Here is a 20,602-nt window from a genome sequence, read left to right as displayed (position 1 = left end):
TTCTGTGTCGTTCCCATCACTTTCTTGAATTTCCCAGATTTTCACAAATGAAAACCTTAGCGGAGCATCGGCGAAATACAAAAATGCTCGAGTCGCCCATTGACTTCAATGGGGTTCGTTACTCGAAACGAACTCTCGAGCATAGCGGAAAGTTCGACTCGAGTAACGAGCACCCGAGCATTTTGGTGCTCGCTCATCTCTAGTAAAAATGTTTTCCTTCATAAAATGCACTGCAAGTCTGAAAACATTTGTACCTAAATTATTATTTGTATTAATGTGTGCTGGAATAATTGTAATTACTGACCTCATGTCGGAGCCACGAAAAGCCTCATTTACACGGAACGATTATCATTCGGATAATTGTTCAAATGAACAAAACTGAATGATAATCATTGTATTTAAACATGAGCCAATAAATTGACCAATTAAATCACAGAAAGGGAAGTGTAAACAGACATAATATCACAGAAAGTGGCCATATACTTACTGTTAGAGATCAAACCTGGGACCTCCTGCACGCTAGTCAGTAGCTCTCACTGCTGAGTTATTCAGCCTTTGGACAGTTCCTCTGCATGACTTTTTGCCTTGTTCCCAGATCCTGCAAACCCAGCCTCTATCCTGACCCCGCCTCTGTTCCTAAGTAGGCTAAATATAAAAGCCTGACCCTGCCGCTCCCTCCTTGCTCGATTATTCTGCTTCACAACATTGATTGATCAAGTTCCACTTCTGCCTGCTCTTCTGTTATTGCAACAAGACCTCCTGATACCAACTTCTGGCTTCCCTTCAGACTATGTTACCCACCTCATCCATCTGTACTGCAAACTGAGACCTCCCGTTGCTGACTCCTGGCTCATCCCTGACTACTCTCCAGACCTGCGGCTATTACACCTGAGGCTCCAAACCTGTGTCTGTAACCGCTACACTTTCTTAAATACTGATGCAAGAGGGCAGGCTATACACCACTTTTTCCCCAACATGGTGTATATGCACGTCCTCTTGTATCAGTATATCAGTATCAAGTATATGGCTGCTTTCTGTGATTTTTTTTTGTCTGTTTATATGTCGCTTTCTGTGATTTTAACTAATATTAGTGTCGGGACTCACAAGAAATGAGGACCCTTGACACTAGGATGTGAGCTCACATATTTTGGCCAAAATATTAACCAATACCTCATATTTATCAGTAACATGTAATGTGGCTTTAAATGCTGTGGGAGCCCAGGGTGTCAGTCCTGGTGTAGTTCACCTGTGGGGTGCAGGGTAGCCGTCGGGATTCAAATATGGCGTCAATAATAGATTGTAAGCCTGCATGGTGCACTACACTTACCACATGGCCTGACACCCTGAATCTACGGCACCCTGCATCGGGCTTGTATTGTGCCATTTAAACACTGCTCATTCAACATTTCACATAGGAATGTGAAACACTGTAGAATTAATGTCTGAGGACTGCATGATTCTTAGTGAGAATCGTACAGACTAAATGTGCTGCCGGGTGATATCGATCTATTGATGATGTCGCCAGCTTGTTCCATTGAGCAAACAAAAGGCTTGAAATTCGAAGCCCATGTAAAAGAGGCAAAAGGCATGAACCTGCCCCATGGCGCTATAATACTCTGTGTGCCATCATATAGTGCTGCATCTGGTGTTATATGTTGGAAAATAGCTCTGCAATGAGTGTGTATAAGGTGCAGAATAGCCCAATGAATCTCCTGTTTGTAAACCTTTGTACAAAAAAGAAGACCGGTATCCCGCCGTGTCCTTGAGGACTATTCCTAAGACTTTATAAACTATTACACTAAATATTGAAGAGGATGTGGTATAACATCACACATTACTTTATTGTGCTCTCTGTATGAGACTCTGCTTCTGTGGACCATGTTGATAATTTAGACCACAATCTTTTGGTTGACCAATGTTACTTTCAGGAAAGACATGGAATGTCAACCGGCTAGATTAGTATATTCTGTATGTGCGGCTTCATCTAAAGTAAATATTTCTTTCCGTAATGTTTCATTTTACAATGTAATTCATGATGACCTTTTCTTGTTCTAAAAAATGTCCTGTTCCTGAACGTCAGATCAAATGTGTCAGGGACAAAATATCCTAAATTATTCCCAGGCACAGTCATTCAAGCACTTCTTATATGCATGGCTAATGGCTTAATTTTCTTCTTCTTATTCTACTCGGCACATCTTGCTGGCACACGATGACCTACATGGTGCCAGTAAAATGCTTTGTATTAGAGTAATGTGTCCAGGAACTTAACTCCAGATGCTTTACTGTGTGGATTAAAGAGAAATGAAAGGCAGGAAAGAGCAAGGAAATCATTCGAAAGCGGAATATTAAATCGGAGCTCCTTCTTTATCTTATTTTGCACTTTAAATGATGTTTACAGGCGCAGTATGGCATATGGTATAGCATCACATATACAGTATATCAGATAATATATTAGAGGTCATCAATAGAGACACATAGATGATACATTAACTTATAGCATACATTAACCCCTTAGTGACAAAGGCTGTTTGCACCTTAATGACCAACTCATTTTTCACTTTTTATTTTTTCATTCCAGGGTGCCATAACGTTTACATTTTTCCGTCAACATAGCCAAATGAGGACTTGTTTTACGTAGGACAAGTCGTATCTATTAATGGCATAATGTTTAGGGAAATATAATGTACTGTATAACTTTTATCATTGGGGGGGGTGATGGGGAAAAATTTAATTCTGTGATTAGTTTTTTGGATTTCCTTTGTAGGATGTTTAATGTGCAAAATAATGGGATAATATTTTCTGGGTCAGCATGACACCAGCGATACCAAGGTTAGGGCTCCTACCCACTTGCGTTTTTTAATGAGAATGTCAACAGGACTTTTTTAGTGTTAAAAACGCCTCGACATTTTTGTGCTATGCATTTTTAACATTAGAAAGTCTCATTGACATTCGCGTTAAAAAAACCTAAGTGGGTTTAAACGCAAAAAAACGCAAAAAAAGACTTTTTTTGTAAATTAAAGATTTGCTTTTGTATCGCCGCATTCCAAGAGCCAGAACATTGTTGTTTTTCCACCAACGGAGCTCCATGAGGATTTGTTTTTTGTTGGATGAGCTCTGCTCTTTATCCAATTTTTGGGAGCATATAACATTTTGATTGCTTTTTATTCCATTTTTTTAGAGGGCAGATTCACAAAATCTGCAATTCTAGCATGTTTTTTTATTTTTTGCAGAATGCATTGCACTTTTTAATAGGACCATTGGTTGATCCATGCAACATTTTGATCACCTTCTATTCCGTTTTTTTGTAAGGTGAGAATATATATATATATATATATATTCATATACGTTAGATTGGATTGTCTATTTACATTTAGATTTATTATAAAATATTGGATTAGGATTTTTTATTCCTTTTATCATCAATTATACATGAATTTATGATCTATGAATTTGAACTCTTACATAATGTTTGACCTCTGTATATGTCCCACCAGATCAATTATTGTGACTACATAGTTTTCTCATGTTATAGAATGCCCTGAATTAGTTTTCTTATGTTATAGAATTCCCTGAATTAATTTATATCAATTGATCAATTTTAATATATTTCTGTTCATGGAACATGTATTCATTGTTTATTCCTATTGTTTTTTTCACCCTTTTGTGTTTTATGTTTTTTTATATTAAAATTTTTTGTTTTTCCATTTTATTTTATTTTTTGTTTCTTCTGAATTCTCATTCTGTACCCCACTTCATCTTTGATTACATTGTCCACCACAGTGTTCTATCCCAGCTTAAGGCCTCATTCAGACAAGCGTGTTTATGTGCGTACATACGCTCGCACAAAACCGTGCATCTATTAGATCGTACCAGCAAAATATAGGACATACGTGTACCATAGGTCAGCGTTGCGCATCAATATTGCCCGCCGGGAGTCCCCTTGTGACTGAACACTGTGACAGCACTGTCACAGTGTTCAGTGACAAGAGAACTCCCCACGGGGAGTAAACAATCCTCTGCCACAGCTGTGAGAGCTGTCGCAGAGGATCGTGAAGCTTTTACATTGATTTCTATGGGGATGCCATCGCCGGCAGGCCCATTGAAAGCAGTAGGATACCGGCACTCCCGCAGTGATTTTTGGGGAAGGGCTTTACATATTAGTCCTTCCCTGAAAATCATCCCTAGCTGTTGTAAAAAAAATAATTATATATATATATATATATATATATATATATATATACACACACACACTCACCTGTCCGCCGTGGCCAGGGCTCAGTTGCATCTAGTCGCTTGGTCCCAGGTACTGTAATGAAGTTCTGCTGAAAGAGCTGTGCCTGATTGGCTGAGTGCTCAGCCAATCATAGGCAGCACTTAGCCATTCATTGAATGACAGCTGAGCGCTGCCTGTGATTGGTCACAGCGCTCAGCCAATCACAGGTAGCTCTCTGCCATTCAACAGGCTGCCGACAACCCCTGCAGTGATTTTCAGGGAAGGGCTTTAAATATAAGCCCTTCCCTGACAATCATCCCTAGGCTTGTCTAAAAAATATAAAATAAATATACTATACATGAGAGACAGGCGAACGCCGTTCTTAATGGACAGACGATGGCCTCTGTCGCCCTCGGCCGAACCAAAGGAAGTTGCGTTCAGATCCCCAAACCCGGAGTGGTGGAGAAGGGCGCCTGTCGCAGGGTGTCCAGTACGGTGATGCGACCGATCCCGGAAAAGCCAATGGGAGTCCCAGGGAGAGTTCTCTTTTCTTTGTGGTCTGGGATGATTTAGTAAATCATGCACTGAGTAGGGGGTTGGACCCGATGATCCTGGAGGTTCCTTCCAACTCTACTATTCTATTATTTTATGATTCTTCTCACCTCTCTGTCGCTGTCGGGGCTCAGGCGCAACTACCCGCTTGATCTCCCGACAGTGTAGTAAATTGAATTTACTTTATATTTTTTAGACAAGCCTAGGGATGATTGTCATTGAAGGGCTGAGAGCTGTGACCAATCACAGGCAGTGCTCAGCTGTCATTCAATGAATGGCTGAGCGCTCAACCAATCAGATACAACCCATTCAGCAGGTGGGTATTTTAAATCCCCACCTGCTGAAAGAACTTCATTACAGTGCCGGGGACCATGCACAGAAGATGTCCCTGAGCCCCAACAGCGGCGGAGAGGTGAGTATATATATTTTTTTATTTTTTTACACAAGCCAGGGCTGATTTTCAGGGAAGGGCTTATATTAGAGCGCTTCCCCGAAAATCACTGCAGAGGTTGCCGGCAGCCCATTGCTTTCAATGGAGCCGCCGGCATCTGCGGTGGCCCCACTGAAAGCAATGGGAGAACATTGCGATCCTCTGCCACAGCTGTCACAGCTGTGGCAGTGGATCCTTTACTCCCTGCGGGGAGTCCCCTTGTCACTGAACAGTGTGACAGTGCTGGAAATATTGACGCACAGCACGGACCTATTCGTGCACGCATGTCCTATGTTTTGCAGGTACACATGAACACATCATAGGGAACCAATGGTTTTAATAGATGCGTGGTTATGTGCACATGATTGTATGCACATAAACACGCTCGTCTGAATGAGCCCTTAAACTGGATCGCAGCAACTCCCAACATGCATGTTCCTCACAAATAAATCAGGAACATCTGTGCCTAGTTGACTAAGAAACACAACAAATAGGTTGCTCCACCTCTCTCTTTCATCCAGGATTTACACGACAGCAAACATGAACTTCGTCTTTGTTGGAGATGAAGCTTTCCCACCATATTTCCATCTCATCAAAACCTTCCCTCAGAGGGTTTTGAATTGGGAGAGAAAAATCTTCAATTATTGGTTTCTATGGTTCAGGAAACTGTGGAAAATTTATTTGAGATCATGACAAACAGATTCCATATTTTCCTTGCCGCAATCAACCCTTTGCTGAATAAAATGCATAAAGTAGCGCTAGCTTCTGCATTTTTTGCACAATTACTTGAGGCACCATGGCTCCTCTTCATACTCTCCAGTGAACATGGTAGATACAGAAATTCCAACAACTCATGAAGTCCCACTGGGCGACTGGCATTGCGCAATGTCTGGGATTGGTTTGTTGTGGTCAGTTTCGGTTCACCATGCTTGTGATGATGCAGTCTGCTGCCAGGAATTGTACTGCATGTACTAGAATGATGGTGCGGTGGCATGGCAAGAATTTATGATATGGTATGGAACTTCGTGTTCTTCAGGATTGTGTTTTTATAGTACATAGCACAAGACTTTCATTATTGTGTATCAATAAAATATTGAAAGGATACTTGTGTACGTGTGTGTGTGACATACAAGGGTTAAAACCCATACATTTCTGCACCATTTGGAAGTGTACAACAACGTTTCGCTACGTGCCCTGTTGGTAACAAGGTGTATTCTTTGTAAACACTATGAAATTTTAGCTGTGGAGTCCCACGTGGAAATTCTGCAACATGTCATAGATTTCGGTCACATGGTGGAATTCATGGTGAATTCTGCCTCTCAAAACTGTATCAAACCCTTATCTTTCTGCTGCAGTTTCTTGCACGGATCCACACAAGGAATTTGTTCTGTCAATGGCCAAATCTGCATGTGTAAGTCCAATGTCGTTTTCATGTCACTTGTTGATGCAGAAACTTAATTTTCAGTGCTGGAATTCCGCATGCGGTTTTTGTCCACCGACACAGCAAAATCCTCGCATAGATTCAGGGCAGAAAGACACAGATTTTGGCAAAGTTTTCAGAGTAGGAATTCAGGCAAAAAACTCTAGTGTGGATTCTGCTGTCTGAACATTCTCTGCTATGTCCAAACGGGGCGGATTTGCATTTCCAGTAGGCGCATAGAGAACAGGCCAAAATCCGTAGTAAATCCACTCCATATTCAAAACCGAAGTCGCGGATTTGAAAAGCACAGACAATCAGTACAAAATCCGCAGGAAATATACACAGTATGAACACGGCCTTTCAGGAATCTCCTTCACGTGGTGCATCATTTTTTAATACGAGAGTTACAATTCTGCAGCTGATCTGCAATGAAAAACACGGACAAATCCGCAGAACCGGCATACAAATTTGTCTGCTGTGGATTTCCATCAGAATTTTGGCGGGCCTGTCCTTGCGGATTACACATAACATGATGTAAACCCTTAAGAGTGCAGCCCTTTTTTTTCTTTCCATTTTCATTCCCCCCCCCATCCTTTTAATAAATCGTAACTCCTTTATTTATCCATGGACGTCGCTGTATGAGGGCTTGTTTGTTGGGAGACGAGTTGTATTTTTCAATGGTGCTACTTAATGTACTGAGAAACTTGTAAAAAATGGAGTAAAAAGTGGAGTAAAATGAAAAAAAAAATTTTATTCCGCCATCTTTCTGTGCGACTTGTTTCTACAGCCCACAAACTGCAACAAAAATTACATGATAACTTTATTCTACTTTTACGGACGCGGCGATACCAAATATGTATTTTTGTTCTATGATTTAGATTTTTTTTATTATAGATATGGCAAAAGGAGGATGATTTAAACTTTTATTACTGTTTTTTTAAAATTAGTAAAACTCTATTGATCTTACTTTAACTTTTTTTTAGCTCCCCTGGGGGAACACAACTAGCCATGCTTTGATCACTCCTGCAGTATGACGCAATGCCATAGCATTACATCATACTGCGATCTGACAGTCAGTCTATCAAGCCAGCCCACGGGGATGGCTTGATTGGCAGTCTGCTAAGGCAGCTCTGGGGCCATTCAGAAGGCCCCCAGCTGCCATGACACCCGCATGTCTCTTTGTGATCTCATCGCGGGGGGCCGTACGGGACACCCGAACATCGTTCGGGATTTGAATGCAGAACTGACAGCAGCATTTACAGGGTTAACCCCTTAAGGACATGGCCTATTTTGGGCTTTAGGACGCAACGATTTTTGGCGGATTTTCATCTCCATTTTTCAAAAGCCATAACTTTTTTATTTTTCCATCGATGCGGCCGTATAAGGGCTTGTTTTTTGCGTGACAAACTGTAGTTTTTATCGGTGCCAGTTTTGGGTACATAGACTATATCGTAAAACTTTTATTATTTTTTTTATGATTGTAGAGAGAGAAAACGCATCAATTCTGCCATAGATTTTATTTTTTTTACGTTAATCATGCAGCATAAATGACACAATTAGAGATGAGCGAGCATACTCGCTAAGGACAATTACTCGATGGAGCATTGCCCTTAGCGAATATCTCCCCGCTCGGAAGAAAAGGTTCGGCTGCCGGCGCAGGTGAGTTGCGGCCATGAGCAGGGTAGAGTGGGGGAGAGAGAGGGGGATCTCCCCTCCGTTCCTCCCCGCTCTCCCCCGCCGCTCCCTGCCCAGTGCCGGCAGCCGAATATTTGCTCCCGAGGGGGCAGGTACTCGCTAAGAGCAATGCTCTATCGAGCAATTGCCCTTAACAAGTATGCTCGCTCATCTCTAGACACAATCCATTTTTTCTGCGGGTTGGTACGGTTACAACGATATCAAAATTCTTCCTTTTTTTAGGTTTTTTCCACTTTTCTGCAATAAAAACCCTTTTTTGAAAATCTTTTTTTTTCTAAATTGTTGCATTCAAAGTCCTGTAACTTTTTTATTTTTCTATGGATGAAGCTCTGTGAGGGCTTCTTTTTAGCGAGACGAGCAGTAGGTTTTATTGGTATCATTTCGGGGTATATATGGCTTTTTTGATCACTTTTATTGCGTTTTTAGGGAGGCAAAATGCAAAAAATTTACATTTTCCCTCAGCTTTTTACTGTTTTTTTAAACGCTTTTTTCCGTGCACAGTCAAAAGCATGTGCAACTTATTATACGTTTTGTTACGGACACGAGAATACCAAATATGTGGGGTTTTAAATTTTTTTTTACCTTTTTTTATGCTATTATGATAAAAAGCATAAAAAAGAATTTTTTTACTTTTTTTTTTACATTTTTCATTTTTATTCATTTTTTTTTTTTTACACAATTGGTGTCCCTCTGGGGGACAGTACTGCCCTGCCATGCCTTATCTCTTATACAGCGATCACAGGCTATAGCAATACAGGACGCCAGTGTCTTGCGTCCTTTTGCCATGGCAACCAGCCGGGCTCTCTGCGATTATATCACGAGAGCCGGTGACGTCACAGAGGGAGCGCGCTCCCTCTGTGAACCCCTCCCATGCTGCGATCTACATAGATCACGTCAGGGAAGGGGTTAACAGCGGGGGGCGCATCTCCGATGTACCCCCGCTGTTGCAGCGGGAGGTCGGCTATGACTGACAACCGTCTCCCTCTGCAGGATAGCGTGAGATCATAAGTGATCTTGTGCTATCCCCAGGACGTAAGTTTACGCCCTGCTGCGGGAAGTACCATGCTGCCAGGACGTAAAATTACGTCCTAGAGCGCGAAGGGGTTAATAGCGTTGCTCAGCCGCGTGGCTAATTGCAGCTATTGCCCGCAGGTGTCAGCTGCCCCGCGATCTCTCTTCATACATACCCCGACACAGCAGGACATAAATGTACATCTTGGAGCGTTAAGGGGTTAAACCCTTTTTCAGCTTCCTCATAGAAAAGACTATTTTTGTAGTCGGTAACCATACAACACGTAGGCATGCTTCTGAGCTCTATACACAAAATGGTAGGATATTGTTAACCCCTTAAGGACAGGGCTTTTTTTCAGCTTAATGATGAAACGATGTTTGGGTGATTTTCATCTCCACTTCTCAAAAGCCATAACTTTTTTATTTTTCCGTCAACATGGCCCTATGAGGGTTTGTTTTTTGTGAGACAAGCTGTACTCTTTATTACTACCACTTTGTGAGTACACAAAATCCATAGCATAACTTTTATTACCTAATTTTGGAGGGGAGGGAGAAAAAGCATCTCAATTTTGCCTTTTTTTCATTTTTAAAAGAGGGGAAAGTGGGCAAAAAGGGGTTTTGGTACTATATATAGGGGACTTGAACCAGCAATCTTATGATCGCTATGCTAATGTAGTATCACTATTTATTGATCGTAAGGCCAGGGCAATCTGGACGCCATTGTCTCGTGCAATCTATCAGCTCTCCATGATTACCCTTCCTCTGTGAACTCTTTACTTACTCTGATCAACATTGATTGCTTCATGTAAAGGGTTAACAAAAGGGACAGTGTTCTCACCGATCTTTGCTGTTACAGCAGGAGACCAGCTGTTAGTCACAGCCAGCTCCCATTGTGGATGGGAACTGACTGCCATCCTTAGCACATACGTTTATGCCCTGATGTGCTAAGAACCAGCCAACCAGGATGTAAACTTATGCCCTGTAGCATTAAGGGGTCAAAGTGGATTTTCACTGAGAATGTAAAAAATGTTCCACATGTATTTGTAAATCAATAGTTGGAGAATTGCTTTTGCAAGAGTGGCAGCAAGAAATTCAGCCATACTGGTTGTCAACTGTTTATCAATTCCTCAGTAGATTGCCAGAATTTTGATTAAAGATGTTAACAAAATGACAGCCGGTTATCAGTTTCTGAGAGGCTTATTCAAAGGTGACAACCAACATGGCTGCTCATCCTGTTGTCAATTTTCTTAAAAGGGAAACATAATTAGCACAACTTTGGCTACTGTTCTAACTTCTGAATTACTAATATACAATTGCAAACTAAATTATTCAATTCCCGCTGCAAATTAGGTTTATTTGCCAAATTTACAAACTTTCAGCTGTTTCCAAAAAGCAATCAAACAAGAATAATTTAAATAGCTCAGTGCAACTAATAAACCGTAACAAATGTTGCTCCAAATTCAATGCAAAATGTCAGTTTTAATGGTTATTGCGGTCTCCGAATTATTTAACCCCTGAACAGAATCCCACATAAGAGCACACATTTGCAAATCATGTTTTGTCTCAAGTGCATCCGATGCAACTAATCAAAGGTTTTATTAGTTGCATCAGGTGTACTTGAGGTAACACACATCAAATACCTGGACTAGCTAGGGCTTTGCTTGCTGTGACATTCAATTGTATTTTAGAAATATGAGAGAGTGCTGCAAAAAGTTAGGAATAGAGGTCTCCCAATCAAGGAAAACAAAACAAAAACATGGCAAAGACATTGAATATTCATAGAGATAAGGCTGGAAGAATAGTTTGCAAGCTCAAAGTTAAAGGAACTGGCTACACAATCTGTACATGGCAGGAAGAGGACCTTATCACTGTCTGCCACCAGATTCCTGACTTAGCAGGTGGTCACCTCTAATGACTGCAGAAGATTTTCAGCAAGTTTTGGTGGCATTGAGGCATGTAATCATGGGTGTTTGTATAAAAGGGGGTCGCACCTGGGCCCTGGAGCCCTAAGGGGCCCATAAAGTCTCTCTTCCCCATGTTGCAAACCAATACTATCAATGAAGATTTATAGTTGGGGGCCCAGTTCCAGATTTTGCACTGGGGTCCAGCAACTTCAAGTTACGCCTCTGTATCCAATGGCAGTTTTATCATTTTGATTGCAACTGTGTGACTATTTTTATGCTTTAGGAGCATTGGAACTATGTAAAATGCTCATACAGTAGGTTTTACCTTATAATATCTAAACATCTCTTAGGATGTTTTCACACGTCCCTGATTACGATAATGTTGGCTAGCAATTTAATAACTATGACTATGAAATTACCAGTGTTTAGAGGTGCAGTAGCACGATTTTAAAAGTCTTGGTTGACTCAATGGTAAAATGTTAAACTTTACAAACCGACTCTAACAGATATCACCTGAAAAGGTATCTCCGAGACAGGATTTCAGTTGTCCTCCTTCCAGTACTGGCATTTATTGAGCTAACTAGCTCAATAGCGAGAATTTTTTTTTTGCTATTTTTGGGAAGAAGTGTTGGCTTATAGGTTTTGAAGGCCGTCATGGTTATATGGAGATTGTATCTTAGTTCAGTAGACTTCATCAGTCTAGATGTTGTCGGTGAGTGCTCAATGATCAGGTGTCTAAATGACTGGTCATCTATAAGGCAGATGACTTAATGCTACATAATTAACGTCTGCCAACCAAAAGAACAGAAGAGTCTCACTTCTTGTCTGACATTTGTTTCCAGAAAATAATAAATTTAAAGGTCTGATACCTGTCATATTGCAGTAAACTCTCATTGGTCCTTGTGGTCCACTGCCATCTGGATCAATCCAATAGAAGTCTGATGTATTGCCCAGGTGTCTGTATACTTCACAAGACAGTTCATACATGGCTGAAACAAACAAAGTGTTAATAAATGAGGTGTTAGAACAGCGGATACAATCTATATAAAACATAAGATTGAAGGGGTTGTACCAGAATTTCAAGACATCCCCTATCCATACACTTTCACTGCTGTGACCCCCGCTGATCTCAAGAATAAGCCCCCTGTGTCTTGCTCTTTTGTCACTTCTTCCCCTGCAGTCATAAAACTGAATGGAGTGCTGGCAAGACATGCATGGTCAGTGCTCCATTAATTTTAATGCGGTGGACAAAAATACCCAAGCAGGTGCCACTCTGGTACCTCGGCAGTCCCACTGAAAGTGAGTGGAGCATTAGTGCACTTGCATGACCAGCGCTTCATGCAGTCTACTTCTCGCTGTGAGGGGTGCAGCAACCTCACAGTGAGAAAGGGGAGACGCAAGACTCCTGTTTTTGAGATCCCCACCAATCAGTAATTTTTAATTGTAGTACAACCCCTTTAAGACAAAAACAATAGGCCGATGCTTTACATACAATACTGTTAATGAAGTGTAACAAAAAATGTTGACTTTGCAGATAGAGCGTGAATATTTGATCACCATTAGCTATATACACCTGCATAAAACTACAGTTATACAAATTTAGTTAACAATACCTCCGTGGGGATTCAATCTGACGTCTTTCCTGACATGTGCAATATGCTTTGCTAAATACTTATATTCCCCTTGAAATTGGCCAACGTCAGAGTGTGTATGGACCGTCTTCATTGAGAAGAAGGATGACACCCAACTGTCCATTTTTCCATATATTTCCAGGAGAAATAACAGAAATCAATGCAGCGTTATAAGAAAAGGTGTTTTCAAATTGTTATAAACGTATTTGCTAAACAAAAACTATTAGTAGGGTTCCTTTTTTTAATAGGTTGACACACAGCATTTTTAGAAAAAAATGTATTTATGGCAGATTATCAGGCAGCTCATTTTAGCCAATGGCAGAAGTGAATTCAAATACAATGGAACATATAAAGTAAAGACTTACACTTCTTCTTCCCGCTGGTTCCACTTCTGGCTTTGGCTTAATAAACTGCATAAAAACTAGTGGCATTTGAAAAACACTGTGAAACCACCGTAAATGTCTTTAGGGAGAGACCGTTGTAGATACTTTAATTATGATTTATAATTCTAAGACTCAAATGAGTTGAGTAAAGATTGCGGTAACTACAGTGTATTTTATGAGTTGGCAATTTGTTGGATAATATACTAACTTGAAAAAAATATGCCTGAAACATACAGAATAAAGCTGTAAGATACTCGGCCTCCTGGGTGATTCTATTGTGCAATTTCTTACTGTATTATCCCTTAATTTTAGTTAATATAAAATTATTATTTTTATTGAATAGTTTCCTATCAAGTAGGAACAATGCATATGATTATTGCCCTGCAGATGTCGTCAGAGAGGTCAGTTTATAGACGTATACACCGGTCAGTCGTAACATTAACCATTTCCAATCCAATTTGTATCCTGTTTTTCCTAGGGGGGCTTACTCTCTTTCTGCCGTTATATAACAGCGCTATATGCTGGCTAAAGCCAGTACTGCATGAGGTGACACGTTGGATAGGCTCCGACAGCAGAGAGGCTGGCAATATACAGTAAGAGAGCCCCAACGGACGTCTTCCAACATCGGAGCTGTACAGCTTTAAATCATAATGTCTTTAGACATCAGACAGTGGATTGGAAAGGGTTAAAACCCAATTTTGGTCTGCAACAATGTTTAGGTAGGTGGTACATGTTTAAAGGGGTTGTCCCACGTTGAAACGGGTTTTTTTTTTTCAATAGGCCCCCCCGTTCGGCGCGAGACAAACCCAATGCATGTGTTTAAAAAAAAAAAACGTTTAGTACTTACCCGAATCCCCGCGCTGCGGCGACTTCTTCCTTACCTTAGCAAGATGGCCGCCGGGATCTTCACCCACGATGCACCGCGGGTCTTCTCCCATGGTGCACCGTGGGCTCTGTGCGGTCCATTGCCGATTCCAGCCTCCTGATTGGCTGGAATCGGCACACGTGACGGGGTGGAGCTACGAGGACCAGCTCTCCGGCACGAGCGGCCCCATTCACCAGGGAGAAGACCGGACTGCGCAAGCGCGTCTAATCGGGCGATTAGACGCTGAAATTAGACGGCACCATGGAGACGAGGACGCTAGCAACGGAACAGGTAAGTGAATAACTTCTGTATGGCTCATAATTAATGCACGATATACATTACAAAGTGCATTAATATGGCCATACAGAAGTGTATAACCCCACTTTCTTTTGCGGGACAACCCCTTTAAGCATTATCCACATGAATGCCTGGACCCCGAATTTCCCACTAAAGCATTGTTCACAGCATCATACTGCCTCCTCTGACTTGTTGTCTTCCCATAGTACATCCTGGTGTCATATTTTCTCCAAATGAGGGCAAAAACACATGGGCACATGCGCTAATACGCTTGCCGCTTTGAAGTATATTAGCTCATGAACCTGGGTCTTTGATTTTTTGGGACTAATCAAACTCCATGCTAAAGCGGGAAAATAGGTTCTGCCCTATCTTTCTCACACATTAGTATTAACACATGGAAATGAAACCATTGAAATTAATGGCTTCATTTTATCCCGTTATGCGGCCGTGAAAAATAAAGGGAATAAAATACCCCATCTGTTTAAACTCTTAGGCCTCATTTCCACGGGCAGGTCGGATTCCGCATGTGGGAGCCCACAGTAGAATCCAACCCTGCCCGTGGCTGAGGACACTACCTACCCGCCTGAGTCTTCTTTTTTCTGTACTGCGGATGTGTGCGGAAGCCTTTGCCAGTCTGCAATGTCGGCAGATCGGACGGCTTCCATTAACTTCAATGGAAGCCGTCCGGCAGGAACTGCACTAAAATAAACCATGCTAGTTCAAATCCGCATGCTTTAATTCAGTTGCGGGTGGCCATGTTTCCCTATGGGTGGCTTGAACTGTGGATCATCCGCATGGGTGTTCTGCGCAGATTCCGCAATTCAAATCCGCCAGTTGAGATTGGGCCTAAGTGTCACATATGTACCTGGTGATTCACAAGATGCAAAAGAAAATGTAATTCATCAGACAAGGCTACTTTCTTCCATTGCTTCCAATTCTGATGCTAATGTGCCCATTGTAGGCGTTTTCAGTGGTGGACAAGGGTCAGCATGAGCAATCTGACTAGCGTGCAGCTACTCAGACCCAAACACAGTAAGTAATGATGCTCTGTGCATTCTGACAGCTTTCTGTCAACGCCAGCATTATGTTTTTTAGCAATTTGTGCTATAGTTATTCCTACTTGGACTGGACCTGGCAGACTAGCCTTCTGTCCTCACATGAATTAAAGGGAATATATCACCTATATTGTTATTAGTAATTAAAACCAGATAGTGACACACATGCCATTTATCTCATCTGTTTTTATCTTGATTGTAGATTTTTTTATTCTCTTTGCTGCAGATATATGCAGATATATGCTTTACAGCTTTTGGAAATATGCTTTATAGCATCCTCATGGGCCATAGACAAGATAGTAAGTAACAATTCTTAAAAACTATGTTTATAATAAAATGTGTTTATACAATAGAACATTTTCTCACGACACATTGCCTTAAATGAGCATTGAACTCCAATAACCCTGGTTCACTGGTTATTCTTCCTTGGACTGCTTTTGGTAGGAATTAGCCAATATCATACATGACAAAACCCTAGAAGCACTGCAATGTTGGAGATGCACTAACCCACTCATCCAGCGACCACCCTTTGGCCCTTGTCAAAGTGACTCAAATCCTTATGCTTGCTCACTTTTCTTGCTTCCAATGCATCAACTCCAAGAACCTACTATTCACGGGCTGCTTAATATATCCTACTCTTTGACAGGTGCATTCTAGCAAGATAATCAATGTTATTCACTACACTTGTTATTGTAGATTGGTATATAGGAATAATGAAACAGACTTACAACTGACTACTCCATTCCCTCAAGAACCTGGTTCCGAGTTCCTTACAGAAAGAGCTAAATTGGACTTTCCTGTGTCTTTTCTTAGAGTCTTGGTGCTGGGACTTCTATACGAGGGCTGTTTGTCCGGTAATTGTTTCTCAAGATAGCACAGAAACCAAGGAAGTGAATTGGAGCAGATGGTTGCTGGCAGCAATAAACAAACTTGTACTCATTGAGCATGGTCTAAAACCATACAGACTGATACAATGCCAAAGGGTTAAACAGTATCTTAGTCACAAGGCTACCCGAGGTCAATCAGGGAGAAAGTCTGCAACCAAGTCCTTTATCGGTAAGCTTACCATGGTCAATAAACACAAAAGAAGAAATCCAGTTAGTGACCTTTCACGGGACTGAATTAGTCGGCGCGGACACTCCTGAGTCAGAATGTTATCCCTATGGGGCTTGGATTCCGCACATGTTAAAATCCGCAGATCTTTACTTCAAAACTGCAAAATTAAATTCCGGAGCAGAAAAGTTTTCTGCTGTGGAATTAAGGACGTCTCACAGAATTGTTGTTGCAGATTTCTAACATATCGGAGATGCAATTCGGCAAATAAAGTCTGTGAAAATAACACATTAAATTCCACCAGACGTTCCACGGAATGCATTCTGCAGTTAAAAACACAACAAAATCTGCACTAATTGTCAACATCTGATCAGCGGTGCTTCCGTGGATAACTCTGTCCCGTGTGAAAGTATTAACTACATGTGAGAAAGTCTTATCTTTTCTTGCCCATACTACTAACAGGTGAAGATACAGCTAATGAAAACAAAACCATTGAAATAAATGTTTTTGTTTCGTACGTAATGTGGCCGTGATTATCACAGCCGCATAATGGGACTAAGTCACGGTCATCTCAAGAATCCCTCAAACACAGATAAATTAGGGTAAAGAGCTAAGAAAAAAAATCACAGAATGTTCTATCTTGGGACATTCCCTCGGAACACCTTAAAAAACATTGCACAGCACTCACTTGCCATGTGATGTGCATGTGAGTGTACAATGATATTAGTCAATGGAAAACACTTGCAATCCTTTCACGTGCATGAAAGACACGTGAAGATCATCATTTCCCAGAAATGAAGCAATTTTTAACAAAAAAAATGCTTCACATCATCATGAAAATTGTATGTTGCCAAGCAATATTGCATTCGCCCACGTGATTGTATCCAAATTGTGGAAGAGGAAACCATTGGGAAAATTTTAAATACAACCCTTATTCATGTTTTACCAGCAAGCATATGGAGACAGTTCGGCTACCCCATAGGTGTATTCAATGTGTAGCCAGTTTGAGTGATCAATACAATATACACTCATTGTCAAATAAAACCCATTCCCTAGAAGAAGTTGTCAGAATGGAACAAAACTTTTCTGTGTGATAATTCTGTTAGAATTTATTGTGAAGAACTGGCCTCTTGTAGGGAGACTCTAGGAGCCTGTTGTACCACCTCTAGCTTGGATCTAAGATGTAATATGGGCGGATATGGAGGCTCTTAGTACCCTGTTGCACTGCCTGCAGCTTGGATACAAGATGTGACACGGGGTGAATGGAGGCTCTAGTACCCTGTTGTGCTACCTCTAACTTGGATGCAAGATATGATAGAGGTGAGAAAAGAGGCTTTAGGACCTTGTTGTATTGCCTCTATCTTAGATGCAAGATGTGATACGAGCGAGTATGGAGGCTCTAGTGCCCTGTTGTATTGCCTCCAGCTTGGATACAAGATGTGACACAGGGTGAATGGAGGCTCTAGTACCCTGTTGTACTGCCTCTAACTTGGATGCAAGATATGATATGGGTGGGCAAAGAGGCTCTAAGACCCTGTTGTACTGCCTCCAGCTTGGATACAAGATGTGACACGGGATGAATGGAGGCTCTAGTACCCTGTTGTACTGCCTCTAACTTGGATGCAAGATGTGATACGAGCGGGTATGGAGGCTCTAGCGTGCTGTTGAGCTGTCTCTTTCTTGAATGCAAGATGTATTATGGGCAGGCATGGAGGCATACAGGTTCCATATGATATCCTCAAGCATATTGGTCTAAACTTGTAGGCTGTCGAAGTTGGTGTCCCAGATAACCCCATACGTGTTCTTCTGATGATAAATCTGGTGATTGGACAGGCCACTGAAGTGTGACAATGTTGTGGAGACATTCCTATGACCTCCTTGTGTGTAGCCGAGCATTATCCTGCTGGAAGCCTCCTGGAAGCCGCCATGAGAGGAACACATGTGGCTGCAGGATTTCCTGAACGTATCGCTGAGTTGTTATTGTCCCTCGTACCAACACTATGGGTGATCGACTGACGCACGTGATTGTCCCCCAGACCATCACACCAGCATTGGGGGCAGTGTGTCAATCTACACCAAGGGCAGGACTGAGGCGCTCACCCTGAGGACTCCAGACACGAACACTGCTGTTATCAGTGTTCAAACTTAACCTGAATTCGTCACTGAAGACAACCTTGCTCTACTCCATAGCAGTCCAGTTTTGTTGTTCATGACACCACCGCAAACAGAGAAGATAGTAAGTGTCAGTGGCCGGACATGTAATAAGCACCATGATACCAAATGTCCTTCAGTTCCGACAAACACGGGAATGTAACAATAGTGTCACCTGCCTCAGGATGGCGATCAATAAAACAGTTGGAGCTGCTCATGCTTCTCAGATGATACTCTCTACTGGTGGTCTGTTGAGGGTGTCCTGAGCCTTGTGTGCATGCCCTCACACATGCACTGGTCCCAACACCTACTAACAATCTCATCAAAACAGCCCATATGGTGGGCAAATCCAATAATGCACCCCCTCTCAAACTCTGTTAACTGGGCAAAATCTATTTGATTGCATTGTAGAGGCGTCTAGTGGTCAACAAGCTCTACACAAGGCAGAAAAAGAGGTCACTACACACCCATAGTCTGTGAGAACCTTTTATAGGGCATGGCTTGAACCATTTTTAGGGCCTCGAGTGGCAAGACTGTTCATCTAATCGCACCACAATCCTATTCATTTGCATATCTGCCTGAGATGGAACTGCATGCTGAGTTTTGCAGCAAAACGACAACTCCTTCTAGGGAGGGGATGTTTTTTGGACAAAGAGTGTATAACAGTTGCTGAGAAGGTGGCCTCCCATCAAATTTTATACACAGGCACCTCCATCGACCTTGATCTGGCCATAGTGAGTCTAAAGAATACAGAATATAAAAGAAATATTGAAAGTATTCTAAAGGTTGTTCTAATTTAAGTATAAAGGGAACCCACAGCAGTATAAAGGTATCTTTTCTTCTCTTAAAATTTTGAAAACTTTGAAGACGAAGAGCGGATAATTGACAATTCATTTTTGGCAATTCATATAAGATGACTATAAAAAAGCAAATTGCCAGCATTCACCAAACCGACCTACTCATCCCTAATTGTGAGGGTGACAGTAAAAACTTCACTATAAAACACTTGTGTACCTAATTACTGTAAAAAGTGATGAACTAAGAACAACATTTATTTCCCGAGAGCTTTCTCCATGTGTCTGGAGAAAAGCACAGAATGTGTGAATACGCTTTCTGACACTTAGTAATCTTGTTTATTTCCAAGGTCCCAATGCCAGCATTATATCAGCTATCAACAGTCTCCTAGTGGGATTGCAGTCCGCACCTGTTAGCCTGACAGAGATTACATTTAGGAATTGTCACTTTTTATGTCATATGAAGAAAAAATACAATTCTGTGCAGAAATTGTTTTTGTTTTCTTTTGAAATATTAGTTATTCAGTGATACAATTTTAGTAGCTTTGGAATGCTATTGTAACATCGATCTGTATACTATGTCTACCATCATGGTATCTATACAGCAGCCTATGTTAGAAAGGGGAACCCTTTTGAATCTAGCCTACGGTGTTCCTTACTTTAATTAGTTTCTTTGATTTTTTTCAATCAATGTAAAATTAAAGGGTTCCTAAATGCACATCACCCTATAGCTACTAGGTGAAATAGCTGTGCAAAACTCCACTGTGATGTTCTGACCTCCTAAAGCATGAATATTGAAAATAACCCCCACACTGGGTATTACATGTTCCTAATGCCAAGCAGTGCCACATGCCTAGTGCCATCTGGTTTGTTAATAGAGATGAGCGAGCATACTCGTCCGAGCTTGATACTCGTTCGAGTATTAGGGTGTTCGAGATGCTCGTTACTCGTAACGAGTACCACGCGATGTTCGGGTTATTTTCATTTTCTTCCCTGAGAAATTTGTGCGCTTTTCTGGCCAATAGAAAGACAGGGAAGGCATTACAACTTCCCCCTGCAACGTTCAAGCCCTATACCACCCCCCTGCAGTGAGTGGCTGGCGAGATTAGGTGTCACCCGAGTATTAAAATCTGCCCCTCCCGCGGCTC

The 20,602-nt window shown here is 41.5% G+C and overlaps 1 protein-coding gene across 1 annotated transcript in view; it reads right to left on the bottom strand.

The window, feature by feature from the left end:
• CNTNAP2 (contactin associated protein 2) overlaps positions 1-20,602 on the bottom strand; it is a 1,903,897-nt gene that overhangs the window by 570,645 nt on the left and 1,312,650 nt on the right. The window contains exon 12 of the mRNA XM_066585040.1: positions 12,095-12,214. Within this exon, the coding sequence (XP_066441137.1) occupies positions 12,095-12,214 (120 nt within the window). The remainder of the gene's footprint in view (positions 1-12,094; positions 12,215-20,602) is intronic.

This window comes from Eleutherodactylus coqui, chromosome 12, assembly GCF_035609145.1.
Source record: "Eleutherodactylus coqui strain aEleCoq1 chromosome 12, aEleCoq1.hap1, whole genome shotgun sequence".
In the NCBI taxonomy this organism is placed as follows: Eukaryota; Metazoa; Chordata; class Amphibia; order Anura; family Eleutherodactylidae; genus Eleutherodactylus; species Eleutherodactylus coqui.
Note: the sequence above shows the minus strand (reverse complement) of the source record. Positions and strands in the feature narration are given on the sequence as shown.